Source organism: Mesoplodon densirostris, chromosome 3, assembly GCF_025265405.1.
Source record: "Mesoplodon densirostris isolate mMesDen1 chromosome 3, mMesDen1 primary haplotype, whole genome shotgun sequence".
In the NCBI taxonomy this organism is placed as follows: Eukaryota; Metazoa; Chordata; class Mammalia; order Artiodactyla; family Ziphiidae; genus Mesoplodon; species Mesoplodon densirostris.
In genome coordinates this window covers 130,623,585-130,648,413 of record NC_082663.1, presented here as the reverse complement: position 1 = coordinate 130,648,413, position 24,829 = coordinate 130,623,585, and the positions used below count along the sequence as shown (strand labels likewise).

General features: G+C 37.2%; 1 protein-coding gene across 2 annotated transcripts in view; it reads right to left on the bottom strand.

Annotated features, from left to right (window-relative positions):
* Positions 1 to 1,654: 1,654 nt before the first annotated feature.
* G3BP1 (G3BP stress granule assembly factor 1) overlaps positions 1,655 to 24,829 on the bottom strand; it is a 30,595-nt gene continuing 7,420 nt past the window's right edge. The window contains exons 2-13 of one of the 2 annotated variants that reach the window (XM_060093697.1): positions 23,322 to 23,358; positions 17,186 to 17,298; positions 14,896 to 14,977; positions 14,248 to 14,421; positions 11,619 to 11,709; positions 10,543 to 10,636; positions 9,147 to 9,348; positions 7,451 to 7,552; positions 6,892 to 7,003; positions 6,545 to 6,673; positions 6,044 to 6,153; positions 1,655 to 1,994 (exon numbers count right to left, since the gene is read on the bottom strand). In XM_060093697.1, the coding sequence (XP_059949680.1) occupies positions 1,788 to 1,994; positions 6,044 to 6,153; positions 6,545 to 6,673; positions 6,892 to 7,003; positions 7,451 to 7,552; positions 9,147 to 9,348; positions 10,543 to 10,636; positions 11,619 to 11,709; positions 14,248 to 14,421; positions 14,896 to 14,977; positions 17,186 to 17,280 (1,398 nt within the window). In that variant the 5' untranslated portion in view covers positions 17,281 to 17,298; positions 23,322 to 23,358 and the 3' untranslated portion in view covers positions 1,655 to 1,787. The remainder of the gene's footprint in view (positions 1,995 to 6,043; positions 6,154 to 6,544; positions 6,674 to 6,891; positions 7,004 to 7,450; positions 7,553 to 9,146; positions 9,349 to 10,542; positions 10,637 to 11,618; positions 11,710 to 14,247; positions 14,422 to 14,895; positions 14,978 to 17,185; positions 17,299 to 23,321; positions 23,359 to 24,829) is intronic. The other variant, XM_060093698.1, reaches the window with a different exon arrangement.

Here is a 24,829-nt window from a genome sequence, read left to right as displayed (position 1 = left end):
AGCTACGAAAGTACAAGCTGAATTTCTTCCAATTATCACTGGCCTGGGCCAAATGAAGTGGTTACCAATTATTTATTTAAACTGACCCAAAACACAGCCATGTGACTCAGTTATATAAGTTTCTTTATGTGAAAGAAATGTTGCCAATTTTCAAATATTTGAGGTACTGAGGGTCAACTGATAACATCAAACTTCATTTTAGTTTAAGGCTACACCCTTCAGCAAAACTAGAGTTTCCCAGGAACAGCAAAACAAACATTCCTATTCCTACTAATATTCTATCCTCAAACAATAGTCCTAAAGGTGAATACTGTTAAGAAAACAAATAAGTTAAATTTGACAACCTCAATGCCCTTCAATTAATGACAAGTTATCACGCAAAGGCTTGCTTCACCAGTGTAAACAAAACCTTCACCCATCTCCCTAAGAGCACTCAACAGTAATATACTATGCAAAACGAGTATCAGTCTATATTGCCAGATTAAATTTTCTTCCAGAAACATTTTAATAAAAATTGGCCATTTCCAAGAAACACCCAGTACATGCCCACCAATAAAAGGGAACCATAACAAAATAGAATATTTACCATATGGCTATGATTTAAGAAAAAAAAACTAGTGCACACTCAAGCACACCAGCAAAGTCCAATATTAAAGTCACATTCTTTCTTAAGGGCCATGATTAGGATTCTGAAGAGACACTGAAATAAAACTTAATACAAATGCTGAACTACTCAGGTCAAAGGACCTCTACAAAAGCATCTGACCTCAAAAGCATTCCAGTTTGAGACTCAATTTCAGAATAAGGCATAACAAATGAACACAAGACATACAGGGTGAAAGAGGGATTCTATAATTCCCAACATACTCTGAACCTAATAGAACAAATCTAAGTTTACTTTTTTTTATTATTATTTTTCTTTAAACAATTGCCAAGACTGGAATCAAAGATAAATAGAAGGCACAACAGTTTTGCTCTGGTTTTGTGTTATTCAGATTTTTGAAATTTTTTGGGGTCTTTCTGGTTTTTTTTTTTTTTTTTTTTTTTACAAATACTAATTAAACATGAAAAAACTCTACTTCAAAAAAAAATCTAACAGTTCAAGAAAAGCTTATCAGTTGCATTCTAGACATTTAAAACCTATCTCACAGTTTAAATTTCAATGGTAAAAACAGGTTTTGGAACTGTTTTGCAACCACGTATCCAAAGAAAAACTCTAACACCTTTTATTCAGTTTTTAACCATACCAGAGAGAATCTAAATTGTCAATTTTTCCAACCGCAATTTCTCCACACCAGAAGGTAGTCATGACTCTCAAAGAAGAGACGATTTGGGTTCTTCCTGCCTTCAAAATGTTTATCAAATCCTGTTATTCTCACAGGCTTTTGAAACATGTAGAAAATAAGTAAGAAATATTCCAATGAATGAAAATACCAAATGTCAGTAATAAGCAAGACACATTCCTTTGGGGAAACTGTTAAAAAAAAAATTCAGTCTATATATGCAAATAAAGCAAGGAAATGCAGTCTCTTTTTTTTCTTCTTTAAAAATCCATTTTTCCTAAAATATCATTCCACAAAACTGGAAGTGAAGGACTAAAAGGTGGGGGAGTGGGGGCGAGAGGGGAAGGAGCACACACCAGTAACACAAAAAGTAGAATTGTACAAACTTAAGCAGTTTATCATAGACTAGGATCAGATTCCAAGATACCAAAGGTTGGCTGAAGAAATCACCATTCTGTGGGAGCTAGGGTTTGTACTCCTGCCTGAAGATCGGTGAAGAGCAATTCACTGCCTTGGAGCAATGCCCCTTCCCACTCCAAATCCTGGTTTCTGCACCATGCCTCCACGGGGTGGGCCTCTCATCCCACCACCCAGCCCACCTCGAGGGCCTCCAGGTCCCCGAAGGCGGTTATCTCGGCGGTCCCCTTCCCGGGCGGCTCGAGTCTTCTTTTCTTCCACATTCAGACGGACCTCACCTCTGAACATGATGGGCTGTAAGAACCAAGGTGAACAGACTTACACAGAGTGCTTATGGACTACTGACTACCAAAGACAAAACAAAGCTATAAAACAAAGACAAAACAAGGAACCGGCAGCTTACAAATCAGCTACGTTCTCACAGTGCAGTTTTTTGTCTCAAACTCAGGACACATAATTTTCCCATTAACAGATACATGGAAAAGCAGTTAGGTATGCAAGCTAGTTCAAAAGTCAAAGTCAATTTAAACAGTGCAGCAGAGTAACTCTCTTTGTACTTATTAAAGCAAATTTTATATTCCCACAGAATTATATAAATAGAATATAAATAAAAATTGCCACCTTCTCCATGGATTGGGAGGCTTAGAATAAAATCCCATCATCACCTAATGTGGAAAGACTTTGCTGCACATGTTTATGCAAAGTACATATACGTCTCAAAAACATCATGAATTTCATCTAAATATAATCTTAAAATGCTATTTGCCTGAACAGAATTTGGGAAAATACTGAAGATAATAAAGATACCAGATCTTAGTGCAGGAAAAAAAAGTTACTTCCCACTAAGTCTTGGGCTTTCTTTTTTGCCAAGAGAAGTACAGAAAACAAAGGGTTACTCAAGATTCCAATGAACTCAATTTACGCTCCTTGCTGGTGCTCAGTGGTTTTCTACTGTAATATTTTTTAAAATAAATATCTAACAGTACTTACTATGCAAAGAAGTATGCTATATACTTCACTTTTAATATCTCATTTAATCTTCACAACAACCCTTTCAAGGTTGTTAGCACACCTATTTTATAGAGACCAGCAAACTATGTGCCAGGGAGGTTAAGGAACAAGACTGCACAGGTCACAAGGCTAGTGAGAGACAGAAGAGCAATGTAAACCAAGGCATCCTGACAGGAAAGCATAAGCTTTTAACCGACACAGCATGGTGAGACACCACGGTCATATTCTACAAGCTATTTCCGTACTCATAAAAAACGACTGAAGGGGGCTTCTGTGGTGGCGCAGTGGTTAAGACTCTGCGCTCCCAGTGCAGGGGGCCCGGGTTCAATCCCTGGTCAGGGAACTAGATCCCACATGCATGCCGCAACCAAGAGTTTGCATGCTACAACTAAGGAGCCGGACAGCCACAACTAAGGAGCCCACCTGCTGCAACTAAGGAGCCAGGCAAGCCACAACTAAGGAGCCCGCCTGCCGCAACTAAGACCCGGTGCAACCAAATAAATAAATAAATGTTTAAAAAATTAAGAACAAACCAAAACAAAAAAAAGAAGGCTAAAAAAAATTCCTGAAGGGAGTACGGTAGACTTCTACCAATACAGTGAGGTGAGGGAAAGGCAAGCTACATCTGAAGTCACCAGAGTTCACAGGAATGATCTGAAAGTGCATGTAAGGAAACCTGCATGGGTGTGGAGCGGGGGAGCCTCTTTTGAGCTCTGACTCTAAAGTGAATTTTAAATTCTGATTAAATATATACTTATATTTGTACATTTATAAGTATTTTAACACAAATTTACAAATATATATATATATTTTATATACACAGCATATAAATCACACACATTAATGTGAAGTGCTGTTTCTGGTAATGTTCTAGATACAATGGGAAAAATAAAATCATTTAAAGTCTGAAAGATAAGGAGAGGTTAGGACTGTGGATATTTTAAAAGGTAGTTACGGGGCTTCCCTGGTGGCGCAGTGGTTGAGAGTCCGCCTGCCGATGCAGGGGACACAGGTTCGTGCCCCGGTCCGGGAAGATCCCATATGCCGCGGAGCGGCTGGGCCCGTGAGCCATGGCCGCTGGGCCTGCACGTCCGGAGCCTGTGCTCCGCAACGGGAGAGGCCACAACAGTGAGAGGCCCGCGTACCGCAAAAAAAAAAAAAAAAAAAAAAGGTAGTTATGGAAGATACCTCTAAGGAGGTATCACAAGGATAGAAGCAATCTGAATGAAAAAAGGTAGCAGACATACAGCCCACTTTCTGAGGAAATTTACCTCAACAATTCCTATGCATAATGATGCCATGCCTTACCCACAGGGGTTAAATGAAACACCAAAGCCCTCATCTTGGATAATTAACTGGAAGCAAGCTAGCAGGCCTGACCCTGTTTGGCCCCACTGGAGTATCATACCATCTAAGAAAATACAAAGTCAAGGCTGCACCAAAAAGTGTGGACCCTGGATCTATTGTATGCTCAATGGTGGATTTATCAACAAAGCCTACTGGACATCTGTTTTCAGTATTCTGTGTCCTGGGTGACATAAGCCATATCCTCTCCACACTTCTCAGGGTTTTGCAGGAGATGCTTCACAAAGGTAGTGGTCCAACAGTTTGACAGATAATGCACATTTCAGATTAAAGTTAACTTAATGTTATGACCACAACATTAAACTTTGTAATATACCCATTAACATTCTGGAGAACCTCTGGGAAATAATGGTCTACAACATTTCTAACTAACGTGGTTAATAAAATGTGTAAGTTTTAACTGGCAGAGACTGAAAGCAGATTAGTGGTTGCCAGGGGCTGGGGAGAGAGGATATGGGGAAAGACTGCTTAATGGGTAAGGGACTTACTGTCGATGAAAATGTTTTGCAACTAGATAGGTGATGGTTGCACAACAATGTGTATTAAATGCCACTGAGTTGCACACTGTATTATTTTTTAATGAAATTTTTTGTTTTGTTTTTTTAAATTTGTTTTTGGCCACAATGGATCTTCATGGCTGTGTGCAGGCTTTCTCTAGTTGCAGAGAGCAGTGGTTACTCTTCGTTGTAGTGTGCGGGCTTCTCATTCCAGTGGGTTCTCTTGCTGTGGAGCACAGGCTCTAGGTGCATGGGCTTCAGTAGTTGCAGCATGCGGGCTCAGTAGTTGCAGCACATGGGCCCTAGAGCAAACAGCTTCAGTAACTGTGGCACATGGGCTCAGCTGCTGCGGCGCGCAGGCTCTAGGGTGGACAGGCTCAGTGGTTGTGGCTCGCGGGCCCTAGAGCGCAGACTCAGTAGTTGTGGCACACGGGCTTAGTTGCTCCGCGGCGTGTGGGATCTTCCCAGACCAGGGCTCAAACCCATGTCCCCTGCATTGACAGGCAAATTCTTAACCACTGCGCCAACAGGGAAGTCTTGAACTTTAAAATCGTTAATTTTCTTATGTGAATTTCACCTCAATCGAAAAAAAAGTGAGCTCTTAAAACTCCCACACCCATCTCAGTAAGTTAACAGTATTTACACCTTTGTTCTTCTCTACTACTACAGAAAGTGTTTTTTGCTAATGAAAGACGTGGGGGAAGAAAAGGGCTCTTTTTTCTTTCCTTTTTTTTTTTTTTTTTTTTTTTGCGGTACGCCAGCCTCTCACTGTTGTGGCCTCTCCCGTTGCGGAGCACAGGCTCCGGACGCACAGGCTCAGCGGCCATGGCTCACGGGCCTAGCCGCTCAGCGGCACGTGGGATCTTCCCGGACCAGGGCGCGAACCCGTGTCCCCTGCATCGGCAGGCGGACTCTCAACCACTGCGCCACCAGGGAAGCCCAGGAAAGGGCTCTTTAAGAACACAGAAATAAGATTCTGATTCTACAAATCCCTCTATTATTAGAGAAAGTACTGTTAATAAAAGTGCCTTAAGGTAGGGTGACTCCAAACCCAGACAACTTATAGAACAAAAGGAGTTCCTCATAGTTATACCCAGTTATGTATGAAGACTACAAATATACCTGCTAAACAAACTGATTCTAAGTTATCTTAGCTAAAAATAACATAATATTTAATTCATCACTTACACCAGAAGCCACTACCAAAGAAAGAAACTGCATAAATCTCAGTGTATTGATTACCATAGTTATTTCATTCTCCATCATGCACATATTCAAAAAGTACGTTATTTAGATGGCAGTTTTGTTTTTCTAATTCCCAGGCAGTTCTTTTAATAATGGTTTTAGCATAATGGAAAATATTACCCAGACATGTTGGAATAAACTGCGCTTTACATATAAGACATAGTTTTAAGGATGAATACAATAAAAGACCAAAGATACAGAAAATCAAGATGAAAAACTGCTTACCCTGTTGCTAAGCACCTTCTGAACAGGTTCAGAATCATCAAACACAACGAACCCAAAATTAGGTAATTTCCCACCGCTGTTAATACGCAGCTCCACCACATTCCCATAATCTGCAAGTGGAACACAGACTCTCAAATAACTTAGAACATTTCCTTTAAGTATTACACGCACACTGTCCAATGAAAGCCACTAGTAACACATGGTTACAAAGCATGTGAACTGTGGCTACTCCAAAATAAGATGTGCCCTACGTGCAACATACACACTGGATTTCAAAGACTTAGGATAGGCTGATGGAAAGTATCTCATGTTTGTACATATTAAGATGATGTCTTAGATACACTGGGTTAAATAAAATATTATTAAAATTAAATTATCCAGGTTCTTTTTGCCTTTTAAAATGTTACTACAAAACTTAAAATTATATATGTGACTCATCTTCTGTTTCTATTGGATACCACTGTATTAAATGAATCTAATATTTAAAACTCAATAACCTACTTTGAAAAAAATCTTTAAGCTCTAATTTGTCCACCTCATGAGGCAGGTTGCCGATAAAGAGTTGGTGACTGTCAGGGTGTCTCACGATTCTTCGGGGTTCAACTTCACCTTGCTCACCAGCCTCACGGACTGAAGAGGAAACAAAAGCAGCAAGGAATGAGAAAGAAGACACCTTTCCATGACTGTTCCATTCAACAGTTCTCTCTACCCCTAAATACAGGCAATTCCATTAACTCCACAACATATTTTTTTAAATCTAAGTACACACAAACATCAACTGCCCTCCCAAAACAAACTCTCACCCTCAACAGGCTCAGACTAAAGAAGCCACCCTTCTGAGCTCTCACCTGGTCTAGGTCCCCTCTGGGGAGGAACATTTATTCGCTGTTCTCGCACTCTTTGATCCCTCTGAGGCCTCTGCGGTGGAATCTGAGATTCAGGCTTAGACTCCGGACGAGACTAAAAAATGTATAACATTAACTTTTGTGTAAGAACAAAGCAAGCTTACCTTTTTTTGTGAAGTATCCTAGCTAACAATAAGGTTTAAACTAGAAAATGACAATTCCCTCATTCTCTCACCAAAAAAAAAAACCAAAAAAACACATTAAAAATCACCTTGGAACACAGATGTAGAGAACAAGTGTATGGACACCGAGGGGGAAAAGCGGCAGGGGCGGGGGCTGGTGGTGTGATGAACTGGATGATTGGGATTGACATGTATACATTGATGTGTATAAAATTGATGACTAATAAGAACCTGCTGTATAAAAAAATTAAATTAAAAAATTTTTTTTAAAATCACCTTGTACCCTTCTCCTCTGCCTTATTCATTAAACCTCTGTGAAATCACATTACACGAAAATACAAATAAATTTGCCTAATATGCAAGCTTAATTAGAAACTCACCTGTGAAGCTGGTACTTTAACAACATGAGGTGGTATCCCAGTAACTGGAACAGCTCCACTGGGTGGAAGGTTCTTACTGGTCACAGATGCCCAAGAAAAGGTCTAAGGGAACACACCAACATCAGTTGATTACACTACTTATCACAACAATATAAAAGGTATTAACTTTTGGGCTTCCCTGGTGGTGCAGTGGTTAAGAATCCGCCTGCCAATGCACAGTACACGGGTTCAAGCCCTGGGCCGGGAAGATCCCACATGCCATGGAGCAACTAAGCCCATATGCCACAACTACTGAGCCTGCGCTCTAGAGCCTGCGAGCCACACCTACTGAAGCCTGGGCACGCAGAGCCCGTGCTCCGCAATAAGAGAAGCCACCGCAATGAGAAGCCCATGCACCACAACCAAGAGTAGCCCCCGCTTGCTGCAACTAGAGAAAGACCACACACAACGAAGACCCAACACAGCAAAAAATAAATAAATTTTATTTTTAAAAAAAGGTATTAGCTTTTGATTTCTTGTATTATTACATGTGCATCTCATTTTCAGAGGCAAGATGGAATTTATAAGTAACTTGAGATTCTTTTTCCCCACTACTTAAAATTTAGTACTAAAATTCCTTAGGACTAATCATCAAGTATCAGCAAAGTATGAGAGGCTACTTTCACATTAATTTCAAGTTTGTGAATCAAAGAAAATTCTCCTTCCAAAACCAGCTCTTCCTCCTATGATTCTCTCAATCTATAACCCAATTACACCAACTTTAGAATCTTCTTGAGTTATTTCAATCAATACCAAAATCACCAAATCCTGTTATTTACCTCTTAAATCTCTTCTCCATCTCCACTGCCATGACTCTAATCCAAGATGTCATTACCTCTCTCCAGAACTACTATAATTAAGCCACCTAACTTGTCATCCATTCTCAATCCAGCCAACCTACTTTTCCACCTGCAAGCTAAAGTCATTTCACCATTTCTCTTTCCTACTCACCCAAAAGCTTCCAGAGACCAAGAACTCTATCTACTTTACTGACAGTTCCCATACCTAGAACAATGCCTAACGTAAAGACACCTGAAATAATAACTTAGACAAACGTCATTACAAGAACTCTGGCCCCATAAATACAGCACTAAAACATATTCCTTCAAGGAGCACCAACTGTAAAGGTTCTGTTAGTTGTTATCATCTTGATGTGACTCAGGGACAGTAACTGAAAATCTTCAAACTTTTCAAATCAGGTATTCTAATTAGAAAAGTAGTTATACTTGAGCAATTTGTTTCTACTTGTACTGTAAAGTTGTCCTCAATTAGATTTCATAGAAAAGGGCAGGAAAAGTCTGTTGTGCCATGTTATTTTTTAAAGATAGACTATCACTTGTTTAACAAGCACACAATAATCTGCAATTTGAAAGATGTAATATTAAAAAGAAGGTTTGTTGATGCAGTGATAAAATAGCACCTGAAATTTCTGGCCTAAAAAGTATTCAAGTTTCCTTAGAGGAGGGGGGAAAACTACTTTTGATTTTATAAAGCAATATGCATCTTACTTCTTATCTGAGGTATGGCTCAATATGGAAGAAACTTCCCTAAACAACCAATATGAAAATGTACCTACAAAAGTCAACCAAGCAACAATAAAGAAGAAGAGAGATTTTTAAAAATAGAAATGGAATAAAAATGAAGACACAATGCATACTCTCAAGTCCTCCTGCACTGTCTGGGCTATGTCTGCAGGCGCTGGAGAAGAACTCTTCTGAGTATCCTCAGGAGCAGTTTCTTCCAATACTGGCTCAGACTTTTCCTCTTGGACTTCAGACACAGGTTCTTGCTCTGGCTCTGGTTCAGGATCAGGCTCTGGTTCAGCAACAGGTTCTTCTAAATGTTCTTCTAAGTCATTGCTTTCATGGTAAAATTTGAGAAATATCATTCTGCTTCCGTTGATTTAGCAAGAAATTCCTAGAGTCCTGAACCTAAAAAGCATAGCTCCCTCCTCCCCAAAAAGATCTAAGAATTATGTATTTGCATATTAAAACAAGACAACTTTTTAGAAAAGCCCTCAGTGAGCAAATTTTAACTGCAGTCAGATTTGCTAAATTCTGATTAAGCAAATGCATCAAACAGATCAAAATGAACCAGAGCAGTGTTTCTCAGAATCCCAAAATTATTACAATTTACCTATCACATATCACAAAACTCTAATAGGCTATGGGGAGTTGGAAAGGTACAGTTTCAGTTTTTCCAAGGTAAAAATTTCTGGAGATCTGCTGCACAATCATGTGCATATACTTAACACTACTGTAAAGTACACTTAGAAATGGTTAAGAAGGTAAACTTTATGTTACGTGGTTTTTAGTATCAAAACTTTTTCTCATAAAAACACACAAGGAATTTTGGAGGAAAAAAAAACCATCAGTTGTGATTCAGAATAGTTCTTAAACTTCCACATAAGTCACTTTAACAAACTGTAGATGCTTCCCCCACCCTTGCCAGAAATTCTAATTTGGCAGGTTTGTGGTAGGACAACAAATCTTCATTTTCAACCAGCAACCCAGGTGAGTAAAGTCAGTCCCATCACCACACCTTGAGACACATTTGAAAGTATCCTTTAAGCACTGAATATTAACATTAAGGGTATCACAGGGCAAGTAAATATTAATTTATATTGCTATCCAACATATTTCCGTTCCAGTTTCAGATTTAAAAAACCTAAGTCACACATTTGTCTGAGCTAATAAATGAACTTCTTTATTGTTACTTAACTCATGTCTGAATTTCTGTCAATTTATGTCTAAGTCCTTGTATACCTTTGCATCTCAAAAGCACTTAAAGCTATGCCTTGATGTATTAAATACTTGATAAAACCAAACCGAAAAGCAACTGATGGATACTATTTAAGTAGTCCTCAGACTGCAATTTGTATTTAAACAAGTTATATATTTATGTTACATACCAAAAGCAAAACCTTTCTTCTGGGAAATTATCACTATTTTCTGAGATAATTCTGAGCATTATGGCTGCCCTCCATCAAACAGAAAGGCTAAACAACTCAAATTCTCATGCAGCTCTGGACAGACGAACAAAGTTTTCCTTACCTGACAGTTTGATCATAGAAAGTTCCAGAATCATCAGGTACCACCTCAGGTGTCTGCTGTCTTTCTTCTGGTTCCTCTACTTCTTCTTCAGATTCTAAATGAGAAAAGAAATTTAACATACTTGTGCACACTTAACTCACAAATATATTCACTTGCACAATGTTCATCATGATAAAAAAGGCAATGAAATAAGAAAAGTACACATACATAAAAAGATAAAGAAAAGTGTGTAAAATCATGACGTAGGCTTTAAGGACAGAATTAAGGCCATCGTAATGTTTGGGTTACAAGCATGGAGTCTGAGGTCATATTGCCAGTAATCCAACGAAGGTTCTACCACCTAACTAGCTATATGACATCAGGCAAATGACCTCCGTGCATTTCAGTGTCCTAATTTATTAAAAGGGAACAATAGTTCCTAAAATACTTATCTGTAAGGCTGTTGTATTATACAATAAATACAAAGCACTTAGAATTCTGAGTCATACAGAAAACACTAAAATACTAATTACTCTTAGCATTTAGAGACAATTCTCCATGGGTTGCTTGTGTTTCTGCACATCTTACAACTGAGGCAATGGCTAACCTTTGTTCCAGACTACCTTTTAAGAATATTTATACAGCAACACTCTCAGAAAACAGCGTCTCTCTCCAGAGTAACAGGCAGGCATGTTTGCTGTCCCATTATAAGGTTTTGGTTGCTGACACTTAGCTTCCACTCTAGTAATGCACCCCACTGCACTGCAGGTATCATCTAAACTTCTGCAGTGTCCTACGGAAACTATGGCTAAGATGCTACTATTGTTGCTGTAATAACCTGTCTACTTCTGATTTAGGAGTTTGATGTCTTCTACCAATATCAGTGAAGTAGACTAACCTATCAGCCTCAAGTAGGTTAAAATCTCCAACCCTTCTTATGCCTTGACAATTAAAAGTTACTAATGAAAGATACAAAGAATTATGAAAACATTCAAGAAACCTACACTCTCAAAAAAAAAAAAAAAAGAAAAAAAGAAACCTACACTCTCTTCAGGTCAATCTGATGCCATCCAAAAAAATTTAGACAAGTAACTTACCTTCCTGAGGCTCAGTGACAAAGCCACCAAAGACCTCATCTTGGTATCTGAAGATATCATTATGAACATAGAACTTATTTGCAACAGAGCCCTGCAATGCCAACAGAAAGTTTTCATTTATTCAGCAAACTTTGAAAATTCCACATCACCCTACACCATCGTTCTCAACTAAAGGCAATACTGCCCACCCCAGGAGACATTTGGCAACTTCGGGAGACATTTCAGGTTTCCCATCGGGGAGGAGAGCTGACAACTACTGAGGAAAGGGCAGGGACGCTGCCAGACAGTCCCCGCCGCACAGGACAGCCCCACAGCAAGCAGTAACCCAGCCCCAAATGCCAATAAGGTCAAGGCTGAAAGGATCCCTGCTTTCCATTACATACTGTGTGCTTAAAATACCACCAGGTGAATATCCAAAAACTGACAAACTCTAAGTATTTAAGATGCCAAAGCCCAGACTTCAAATCACTTCTTGAACAATGAATACATATTACCAATTGCAACAGATATTTTAAAATTCGCTAAATCTCTATCCAAGAATATTGACACAAGCATTCAAACATGTAGCTAAAAAGGTTTGCCTACCCTAGGTATAAGACACACCTACACTGAAAACCAACTATGTCACTTACTAGTCATTCAATTTCTAAGGCTGTTTCTTCATCTGCAAAATGAAGGATACCAACTTATACTTTAGAGTTTTGAATATTAAATGAGACAGTTTATGTAACAATCCATTATACTATGGTAATGTTAGGATATTCCTCTTTAAAGGCAAAAAAGAACTAAATTTAGAATAATTAATAATCATCCCATGATTCCTTGAATATTTAGAAGTCCATCAACAATTTTAACACTATAGATAATCTAAGCCTTCCTCTAAAAATCATGACTAAAACGACTTCATGTAATTTTTCAAATAGACAACTGAGTTATTTTATATTCAAACAATAAAATGACAGGGATTTTAGATTCACTACACTTCAACAGAAAACTATCTGACAAGTAATGTAGAGAAAACTTTTAGTCAGCAGGTCCTCTTGGAGCCCCTTCCACATGCTCACAGATAGGATTCCTGACTTTGTTCATTCTGGACCAGTTGAGAAGGCAGTACAAATGCAATCAATCAACATAAACCTGTAGTCTTTTCATGATAAGCATGATAACTAAAAAAAAAAAACAGGGCTCCTTGAAGAAACAGCTGACTCCAGAACTGGGGTTGTGGCTGGAGCAGGGAGAGTGCAAGGTGAGCCTGAAACATCTGTGCCACAAACTGCCCCCCCGCAAAAAAACCCAAAACAAACAAACAAAGAAAAACAGAAACCCGCTTGAAGGGGTTCACACTTAGCAGATCCTAGGACACTTCAGAAATCAATAAAAAATTAACTAAATCCATTAAATAAACAAAGACCCCATGACAGATAGAAGAAAAGGCAAAGTTCTTTACAGTAGAATGCCAACTAATAAATAAAGAATTAGATGATCACCATTTGCAGCCATCAGAGTAGCAACTGATTCTGGCAAGAATTATGAATGCTAGAACTAGCGCCTAAACGTTTGATGAAGAACAAAGTATACGCACAGTCTCAAAGAAGCACCCATAATTTACTTACTAATGAGAAAAATAAAAGCATAACTTTACAGTGGCAAAACCTGGTGACCATCACCTTAACTAAGTAATATTAATAATGGGACTAAATGACATCAAGTGCTACCTAATGTGAGGCACTGAAAGACATGTATAACCTAAAACTAATTATAAGGAAATATCAGACAATTCAAACTGACGCATTCTACACGGTAATTTGATTGTCCTCTTTAAAATTGTCAACATCTTGAAAAACAAAAGATTAGTGAATTAGAGCAGATTAAAGGAGCCTAAAGAGACATGACAGCTATATGCAATGTGTAATCCTGAACTGAATCTTGGACAAGGAAAAAAAAATTACTATTCTTTGTATTACTGGGACAATAACCAAAATTTAAATATGGACTATAGATGGGTAAATGTATTACAAATACTCTAATTTGATAACTGTACTATGGTTATGGAAGAGAAGTCCTTATTCTTAAGAAGTGCTCACTTAAGTACTGGAGGATGACTGGGCATAATATCTCCAATTTACTTTTTTTTTTTTTTTTTTTTTAATCTAATTTTGGCTGCGCTGGGTCTTGGTTGCTGCACACGGGCTTTCTTTAGTTGCAGTGAGTGGGGACTACTCTTCGTGGTGGTGTGCGGGCTTCTCATTGAGGTGGCTTCTCTTGTTGCGGAGCACGGGCTCTAGGCGTGCAGGCTTTAGTAGTTGTGGCACACGGGCTTAGTTGCTCCGCGGCATGTGGGATCTTCCCGGACCAGGGATCGAACCCGTGTCCCCTGCATTGGCAGGTGGATTCTTCACCACTGTGCCACCAGGGAAGTCCTCCAATTTACTTTTAAAATAGTTTAGAATTAAAAATGATAGGTAAATAGAAAAAGGATTATAAATGTGTGGGCAAATGTGGCTCTAGGTAAGATATATGTAAGAGTACTTCTGCACTATTATTTCAACTTTTCTGTATATTTAAAATTTCAAAATCAACAGTTTTTAAAAAGACATGTACAACCTTTCATTGTTATTTTTTTTCATACCTCAGGAGCAAGGACAAAGGTCTGCATGAATCTCCTCAAAGCCTGGTTGTTGTTAGAGAGCAAGCCCATCACCTGGACCACCACACCATCATTCAGAGTGGCATGAGCATCGACATGACGGATCTTAGTGTGGCAATTGGTGAAATTTTGTGACATCACTTTCCTATGGATTTCCTAAGGAATCGAAGGAAGAGAATGCAGAATCTCCAAGAACAACAAAAAACTTTCTAACACAACAAAGACAGAGCATTTACCTATGCACATTTAAATTACAAACTACACAGACCCCACTGTAATTTGTCTTAATACAGTATATTCCCAATGACACCTTAACCTTAATTATTAAAATTATTGTCCTTAATTAACATAACTAAAATGTTTACAATAGATGATCCCCATGCTAAAACCTATTATCTTCTAACATAAAAAAACTTCAGAATATATCATACAAAATAAACAAAAGTGACATTATAAGCTTTTCAATGATTATCATATAAACCAAGTAGTTACTGAATAGCTAAATTTCTAAACAGATGTTGAGAAATTTGATCTTTAAATATCAACAAACATATCAAGCATGTATCCACCTCAATTCTATGGGTTATTTTCTAGCTGCTCAACAGCCTACACGAAGCTTGTTATGCTTACTTTCTGTCCATAGACTGCATCTGCTGGCTTTCCATTTGAATCCAATCCCCCATGGACATAAGAAGAGTTCTTTCCATAAAATCTGTAAAACAGAAAGATACTTGTCATCTTCAAGTATCCTAAGACCAGGTATTTATTGTTCATGTTTGAACCCATCTGTCTCACTAGTACATTCTTGGAGGCAGGAATGTGTTTTCTTTTTCATCTTTGTATGCTATCATAATATATGCATCACCTACATGTCACAACATTTGCTGAATGGGAATGAATCTGGTCAAGGAATTTTTATGAGTCACAAGTTTCAGGTCTCACGAAAGGATGATCACGTTGGGAAGGATCTTGTTTGTAGTTCATGTCAGGAAGGCCACTTAAAATAAAAGTTCCTGTTTTCACTCAAGGAGACCACAGGTAGTCTTGATATACATGAGGACATCTATACTCTCTACCGACTTAGAGAGTCCTTTTATATCTGAGAATGAATGTGATGAGTTCCCATTAAAAACTCAGGCAGATGGGTTTTAGGAGTAGTTTAACAATTTTTGCTGATGCATTAAGAGCTTCAGACTTAAATCTTCATAGCTTTAATTCACCTATATCCTCAAAATTGTCTTGTTTTCATTACAATACTGAATTAGGGAAGCGCCAACAACACCCGGCCCCAACACACACACAGACACACAGAAAATACCCTGACTTGGGGATAATCACTTTTAGGATATCTTGACACTTGTACTCCAAATTAACAATTTTTCACAAATAAGACCATACATGTCATTCTACATCCTGATTGTTTTTTCCTCCAAAAAAGGGACAGATCTGGGGCCTTAAGGATCTCAAAAGTACCTTTCAACTTTCAAAGTTATTAAAAGGCTGCACATCAGCCAGAATCAGTTCACTGCTGGCTAATCCACTTTTCATTGTATCTAAAATGTACCTCAGAGATGAAATGTGAAAAACAGATGTGTTAGAACCAGTAAATAATAATATTGACAAGAAATATATTTGGTTAGCTTGTTTCAACTCCTGCTCCACTTTAAATTCCAAATGTGGGCTTCCCTGGTGGCGCAGTGGTTGGGAGTCCGCCTGCCGATGCAGGGGACACGGGTTTGTGCCCCAGTCCAGGAGGATCCCACATGCCGCGGAGCGGCTGGGCCCGTGAGCCATGGCCGCTGAGCCTGCGCGTCCGGAGCCTGTGCTCCGCAACGGGGGAGGCCACAACAGTGAGAGGCCCTCATACCGCAAAAAAAAAAATTCCAAATGTATCTAACTTCTAAAGGCAAAGAATACATTTGACAAAAAAAAACAACAAAAAAGGGGGAAAGAAAGGTTTAGGACTTGTTCTATCACTTAATAGGTGTGTGAGTACCAGCAAAATTTTAACCCCTTAGTGTCTTTATCTGTAAAATGAAGTTAACTATCCTACAATGCCTTACTAAGAGGTTTTTATAAAGATCAAGAAGAAAAGGTAAAAGTGTTTTGGAAATTATAAAGCCTTAAAAAAAAAAAAAGTGATTTTTTCCATTTTCAGAACAAGGACTCAAAACGAATTTAAAAACATTCTCTTACACCTAATAATCATGTGGTATCCAATATGCAAACTGGCAAGATATAGAAGAAAAAATAGTTCTGGTCCAACAAATACACATTTTAGAATTTCTAAAAAATATTCTAATAAGTCCACATAAACAAACTTAAGAGCTTTGTATAATGCAGCACTGTTTGTAAGAGTAAATAATGGAAGCAACTTACATATTCATCATTAGAGGATTAAAACATGTTACACCTCTGGAAAATAAAAACCTCATGGGTAACAAAATTAATGTGATACATGTATTACCCTTGTAAGATGATCACAGATTATCAAGTAAAAAAGCTAAAACACAGTATGATAAAAAAATTTGCACCTACATAGAAAAATCGTTAGCATATCAACACAAAAGTATGTCATTACAGGAACACTCCTGCATCTTCTTCAATACATTCTTACTAAATAATTCATGATTCACCAAAAACAGCAAAACGGAAAACAAAATCAAAAGCACAAATATTATACGTTTACATTATCAAGCATTACTTTTCTGATAATGTATAGGTAACTTAGACTAATTTTTAAATAATATTTGTATATTCTACTATTACATAATTTGAACCACCATCACTTTTTGGTACTTACAAAGCACCTTTATGCAGTAACCCTAGAAGGTGCGTGATGAATAAGAGAATCTTAAGGATACGTACCCACACACTAAAACACAGCATTAGACGATGCTCAGGAAAAGAAAGGTCTTACCTGTGTAGCATGTCTGGGGCCTGGTTCAGCAGTGTGTAATACTGTCTCACAAATTCCCGCCCGACCAGCAGGGGACTAGGCTTCTCCATAACCATTGCTTTGGTCAATTCAACCTGGAAAAAAATAGTCAAATATGTTCAAACTGAAAGATCAAGTACAAGGGGAGAAAGGGTAAGGGGAGAAGACTGAATCATTTAGCTGAGACCGACTCATTGACCAACAAGATCATTTCAGCAATTCTTGGTTTTTAAAAGGAATAAACACTATAAGAAACAAACAAAACCCACACAAACCAGTGAGGTTTTATATATTCAAATTTACTGTAATCAGATGAATGCTATGGGGGAAAAAATCACTACAAAGAATTAATTCATCATTATTCCCAATATTCAATTTCCTTAAAGTTAATATAAGAACTTCAAAGGTACATATTGCCAACATGCATCCTATCATAACTTTCCCAAGCCAATAAAATCAATTAAGAGTGTTCCACTTGTAATATTACAACATATTACTATGGCAATATTAGGTTCAAGGGTGATAAATATATATTTGACAATACAGACACATACTATCACATTTTTAGTCAAACTAAATCAGAGAAATTTTTACTATCTTTAAAAATGAAAAAAGAATTCTAAAATGAAAAAAAATAGGCAAAAAAGTAACAAATGATGTTTTTACTCAACAAAATAATCCCTACCACCTCAAAATTATGACTTAAAGTATGTTGGTGTGTTAAGAAAGGCACCTGGCACACAGTAAGTTCTCAATTACTGTCAGTTATTATTTTTTTAAAAAACCCTTTCAGGGCTTCCCTGGTGGCACAGTGGTTAAGAGTCCACCTGCCAATGCAGGGGACGCAGGTTCGTGCCCTGGTCCGGGAAGATCCCACATGCCGCGGAGCGGCTGGGCCCGTGAGCCATGGCCGCTGAGCCTGCGCGTCTGGAGCCTGTGCTCCGCAACGGGAGAGGCCACTGCAGTGAGAGGCCCGCATATCGCAAAAAAAGAAAAAAACAAAACAAAATGAAAAAAAACCTTTCAAAAAAATATTTGTCATGAGATAATCCAAGTTTTCATTTGAGGAGATAAAATCATCCCGAACTTTATAAACATAAAGGCAAACAGAGGTACGCATAATTAACTACAGTATAAAGGAAAAATGAGAGAAATTGTATTTCAGTTTTCCTAAAGAATGGGCAAAATGGATCGAGTTTGGTTGGTCAATTCCTGTACAAGCAATCTGTAGAGATGTTTATCCTCATCTAGTGCATGACTGCATTATTCCTGAATACCTAAACCATTTATTACTTGTTTCACCAAGATCTAAGAAACTAGACTAATAACATCAACCTAACTGCATCCTTTGATACTGCCAAGTAGTCTCATTATAATATAAATTTCTAAATAATATTTTATCAAATATTGCTTCCCACATCCAATCTTCCCATGAAAAATGATGAAAATCCTCCAGGTTATATATCAAAGGTAAGAAAAATAAAAACTTATAGACCACATCTGGAACTTCTCCTTTCCCTTTGAGATTATCTAGATAATTCAAATTAAAAAAAAAAAAACAACTCAGTTTGATTACCATTATCATCAGTGTTTTACTTCGGGTCATTGCCATAAAGCCAAGAAAGTTAACATATTTATACAGTAAATTAATCTTTACCTCATTTGTGAATTTAACTGTTATACTTCTGAAGCTTCTCAGAGAAATCCGTATTATTCACTGAGTTTCTTTATTAGTTTATCAGTTTAATATAACTAAATATTTTGCAAACTAGGTTCTCAATTAGCATTTTAAAATGTTCCAAACAGATGGTACTTTATTCCAGGGTTACCTCAAATAGCCTTGCACACTCCCAAGGCTTATATTCACACTATGGTTCCATTAAGGTGGAAACTCCAGCTCAAGTCTCTCCTTTAAGCTCTTCTATGATAAATATCAACTAATCAGTTCGAGGGAAATGGTAGCAGTATTTAAAAAAAATCTTTGCCAATTATCTCAATAATTGAGGAAAAAATTATATTCCATGTACGTAAATACACATAGCATTTTAGTGAAAAGAAACTATATTGCTTCAATATTAAAAAAAAAAAAAGGACTGATTCTTAAAATAGCCAAAAGCGTCAAGAATTCTACGTAAGTCATGGTCAGATAAAAATAACATTTTGAAAGAAGGCTGCAAGCTTCTTTGAAGTCATAAAGTTTCTTATGAGTAGAGACCATTTCTTATGCAACTTTCTAGCCCTAAAACTTAAGAGTGTCTGACACACTCAGGAATAAAAAGCTTTCTTTCATTCATCATTCTCAACACAAGCGGAGATTAGAATTTTATACAAGCAAAACAGACTTCTGATCATCCATTTGTCAGACTGAACTATCAGGTTGTCCAGAATTCAGATTATGACCACAGATACATTTTTTTTCAATGATTAAGAAAAGGCCAAAGAGAAAACTAAGCTATGGTGCTAAAAAAACAGAAGCTGCCTGAGAGGGAACAGACTGGGAAGGACTGGAGGGGAACTGGCTGGGGTGAGAGGACTGTATGCATTTGGGTGATGGCTACCTGTATACAACTAAAAAACTTTTCAAACTGAACCCTTAAATTCTATAATTTTGTGGTTTGTAAATTATGCCTCAAAAAATCTAAATAAAAATGCTTCCACATTAAAAAAAATCCTGAAGACATCATAAAATGTTTTAGAATAATTAAGAGTACTGAACCACCCAATAGCACCAGTGACTACAAAATGTTTAGGGAAGTTCTTCAGTAATCTAAGACCATACACTGAAAGTTTTGTGAATAACCTTGTCTATTTGATCATCATTCCCAGTAAAAAAGAAAATGCAGAAAATTTTGGCAATTTGAGCCCAAAAGATTTAGTCTATACAAATAGACTCAATCAATTCTCATTAGAAAAATTTTATTTGGTAAATCACCACCCTGAAATCTCCACCTTTATTTCTGGTCCAAACATAAAACAGAAGCTATGAGAAATATGTAAACTAACATCATACCCTCCTGAGAATAAAGTCTTTAATCTCACCCTCGTTCATTAGAACTCTCAATTTTGTCAAATCTAAAATAATGAAAGTAAACAAAATCAAATGTCATCAACTCAGAAAAGCTGATGTTTTACCAGTTACTGATCCACTATGACAATTAGAAACTATGCATACCAATGAAAATACATGCTAAAGATACATGAGATCCTCCCTCATTTATTAAATACTCCTGAAACACTGTGTCCTTTTAGAAGAAATTTTACAAATTTATACTACTATGGATTCTGGCTGTTCCTTATATAACAGCATATGCCAACGGATACATTATTGGTTGGACTATGAAGCATGTACCAAAATCAGAAATAAGAGAGAAACTAGATAGTCTTATTATTTTAATTATCAACAGCAATTCCCCCTTCCCCATGCTGATGTGAAGACTGGAAGACTTCCTGAAAGATACATGCCACTCTCCCAAGACAAAGTAAGTTCATTGAACATTCCAAGTAATTCCAATTTGGAGATCACTCCCTTGCAACACTGCTTTCAGATCTACAGGATAAACCTTTTGGGGTATATATTACAAATCACTCAAAAGTAATATTCCTAAAAATGATATAAAATAAAATCATTGTGGTCTAGAAAGATCAGTGATGAAAGAAACAGAGCCTAAGAAGAATAAAGGGGGAAGGAGGAAATCACTCACTTCCACTAAAGTTTACTTTCCATTAATTTTATATCCAAGTTTGTAATATTCTGAATGTCATAATATGCCAAAATTGTACTCTACAAAGGGGACAAGAAAAATATATTTTAAAAATTATACTTCCCCTTAAAAATTTTTTCAAGAAATACTGAAAAAGTCCTAGCTTAGGGAAAGGAGAAGAACAGAACAGTTCTTGACCTCAAGAAGTAGAAAAAACTTGGCCACTTAGAAATACTTAAGGAAGCAAAGATAGTAAACAATACCTTCACTTTACCAGTTCTATCTAACTGAACTAGTAAATCTAAGACCAGTAATATGTAACAAATGAACTCTGAAACTGAGTGCTCTATTTTAAAACAGTGAATGAGTATTTGAGATGCAACAAAAGGAAACCTTCAAATTTTCTCTGACCAATTCTCACTGGGCAAACTTCTAACACTAGTTGTGTTCCTGAGCTAGTAACAATCTCTCTGGTGCCCTCAGTTCTTTAATCTTTAAAATTAAAATCATAACTGCAAGAATTAAGTGCCTGGTAGTAAGCAATGAATGTTAGCTGTTATTATTACTATTATAACTATTAACTATAGTGAAAGAAAACTTCTCTACATCCCACCATTTTCTGTCACCCAGAATACTATTTAACTATTTTGCTAGCAAAATAAAAAGAGGATTATCTCCTGAGAGAATAAGAATTTTTCTAGAGTACCTTGGACTACAGAAGCCCAAGCACTTAAGTAAAACTACTTTTTAGTGAACTTCTAGGTTGACTTGATGACTGCAGTGGTCTACTCATGAATGCCAGAGTCACCTGTGTGCCCACAGAATGTAACTGGCCCAATTAAACTGTAAAACCAAATGACGTGCACATCTTAACTTTTAAAACATGCATCACGAAGCTACAATAATTTTAGGTACATTTATGCTAGTGTTAGATATAAAAATTTCTGCTCTCTTTAAAAAAACATAAATAAAGCATTAAGTTTTACTTTTCTGTTAAACACTGCTAAAAATTTATTTTATTCTTAGGCTAGGAAAATAAGTTTGCTGAACTGAAGTATTTCTAAAACAATTTTTATTCATCGGAGTCATAAAGAATATTTCCCCTGAGAAAAACTGCAAGAAAATATGAATCAAAATGTTTATCTCACATTAGCAACCTAAAAACTGAGGATACTGACCACTCCTTTTTTAGGGGGGGTTGTTTATATTATGAAATAATCCATACAAAAAGTACTATATAAAAAAACACAAGGTGTAAATACATACAACATAAGGTTTAAAAAGTATTCACCGTTTCATTACCTGTGTTATAGAAAATTATATTTTGTTCCATAATATATATAAAACATTTTTAATGGAATACTATGTACCTGTTAAAAAGAATAAAATTCATAGACCTCTGAATTGCTGGAATGTCCTGGGATGAACATGAATTACTTTCAGAATAAAAGAAAAAGAAAAACGCAACAAAGGGTACCAACATCCAATAATTTATGACCTGTTATCTTACATATTCTAGCTCTTAAAACAAAATGATCTTTAAAAATCCCTGTAAGGGACTTCCCTGGTGGCACAGTGGTTAAGAATCCGCCTGCCAATGCAGGGGACACGGGTTCGAGCCCTGGTCTGGGAAGATCCCACATGCCGCAGAGCAACTAAGCCCATGGGTCACAACTACTGAGCCTGCACTATAGGGCCCGCGAGCCACAGCTACTGATGCCTGCGCACCTAGAGCCCTGTGCTCTGCAATGAGAAGCCAAAGCTATGAGAACCCCATGCACCACAAGGAAGAGTAGCCCCCGCTCGCCGCCAGCTAGAGAAAGCCCACGTGCAGCAACGAAGGCCCAAAGCAGCCAAAAATAAATAAATAAAATAAATTTAAAAGAAAAAAAAATCCCTTTAAGTTCACAATTCTATAAACTAACTCCACACTGTGTGATTTTAATTAGTCCAAGTGGGATACTTTAACAGATCTGAGGACCACAGAACATCTCCTGTATTTACTAACAGCAAGTATAGATGGTCCAATTTAAACTTTTTTATGATGCAGGAAGTTTCTATCTGGTTACTTTCTCCCAACTTTCAGGGTTAAGGTCTTAGAGCGGAGCAACCTCCTAAAAAGCTCTTGGTTTCATCTCTAAATCTGTCTTATGATATCTATGTACTTTGCTTTTTTAAAGGATTATATCAGAATATTTTCTGATAAGTTTTCCAGCTTTAGGAAAGATTCGCTTCTGGCTTCTAATAGTATAATTTTCCCAATAGCATCACTTCGTGTTGGCCTTAGGATCCATCAAAGCAAACAATAAAAGCATGACTAAGGTAGTTTACAAAACAGGAAAAAAAAGTTTGAGGCAACAGAGTTGATATTAGTTACCTAAAAGGAGTGAAGAATGTAATTTTTATACTTTTCTTACCTTATTTGTAAAGCATGCAACATCAATGAGTGCTATTCTAAAAAAAACACACACACAGAAATGTCAATACCTCACATACTAACATAATCACTGATTTGTTTTTACTAGTTAACCCTGATTTGTGAAATATTCAATACTTTCCTAACTTTCAAAATACTCACTTAGCCCAATTTAACTAGACTGCATGGCAACTTTAAAGAAATTCCACATCAATTTTGCTGAAATTCAGAGAAATGTTAAAGGTGCTTCTTTTAACTGAGTCTAATACAGCTGTGAGAATTTATGTTCCAAGAACAGGGAAGCATTGAGACCAACTATAATCCACCTGAATTTTTAAATAGTAGAGCTTACTCTTTCTAATAATAGCAAAATAGAAAAATGTCTTAATAACTCAAGATCTCTAAGTGCCCACTGTAAATTAAGAAAAAGCACAGCATCATAATCTAAGAGATTAATATGAAGAATAGATACAGAACTCCCACACAGATCATTAAAACAAAGAATAACCTGAGAGAAAAACAAGCAAAGAAATGGAACAGGCAACTCTCAGGAAAGTAAACGGGCAACAACAAAAGATAAAGTAAGTAACTAGTAAAATGCATATTAAAACTTATCACTTCTCACAGGAGATCCTCCAAAGTATTAAAATATCACTCAATATCAAACACTGGAAAGGAAGTAATGAAAAGAGAACCTGCAAAACTGCTGAGTGTCAATGGTGGAGAACAACTCTGCAGTTGTCTAACAAAATTAAAACCAATCTGATGAATCCAGCAGTTCTCTTGTAGATTGATATATAAACAAGAGAAACTCACCCATGTGCACAAGATATAAACAGAGAAATTAAATGCCACCCTATTTCTGAAACATAAGACAGGTAACAATTCACATATCCGTCAAAGGGGTAATGGATTAAGTTGCAGTTTATTCACATCATGGAGCGGCCTGTATGTAAGATAATCATATGGGCACTTAAAAGATTAAAAAGTGATACAATTGATAATTACGCCAGCTTAACTGGAGTGAATTAGGAGTGTTCCTGGGAAACCGAGATATAAAGTCACCCTATTTATAGCGGTCATAAAGTCAGCATGAACTAGATCTCAGAAACAAAATAAGTTGGGCTTGCCTGGTGGCGAAGCAGTTAAGAATCCGCCTGCCAATGCAGAGGACAAGGGTTCGAGCCCTGGTCTGGGAAGATCCCACATGCCACAGAGCAACAAAGTCTGTGCGCCACAGCTACTGAGCCTGCGCTCTAGAGCCTGTGAGCCACAGCTACTGAAGCCTGCGCGCCTAGAGCCTGTGCTCCACAAGGGAAGCCACCGCAATGAGAAGCCCGCGCACCTCAACAAAGAGTAGCCCCGCTCTCTGAGACTAGAGAAAGCCTGCACACAGTAATGAAGACCCTACGCAATCAAAAATAAATAAATAAATACATTTAAAAAAATAAATAAATCAGCTTGGATTTAAAGAAAAGAAACAAAAAGTCACTTGCCAAATAAGTACTG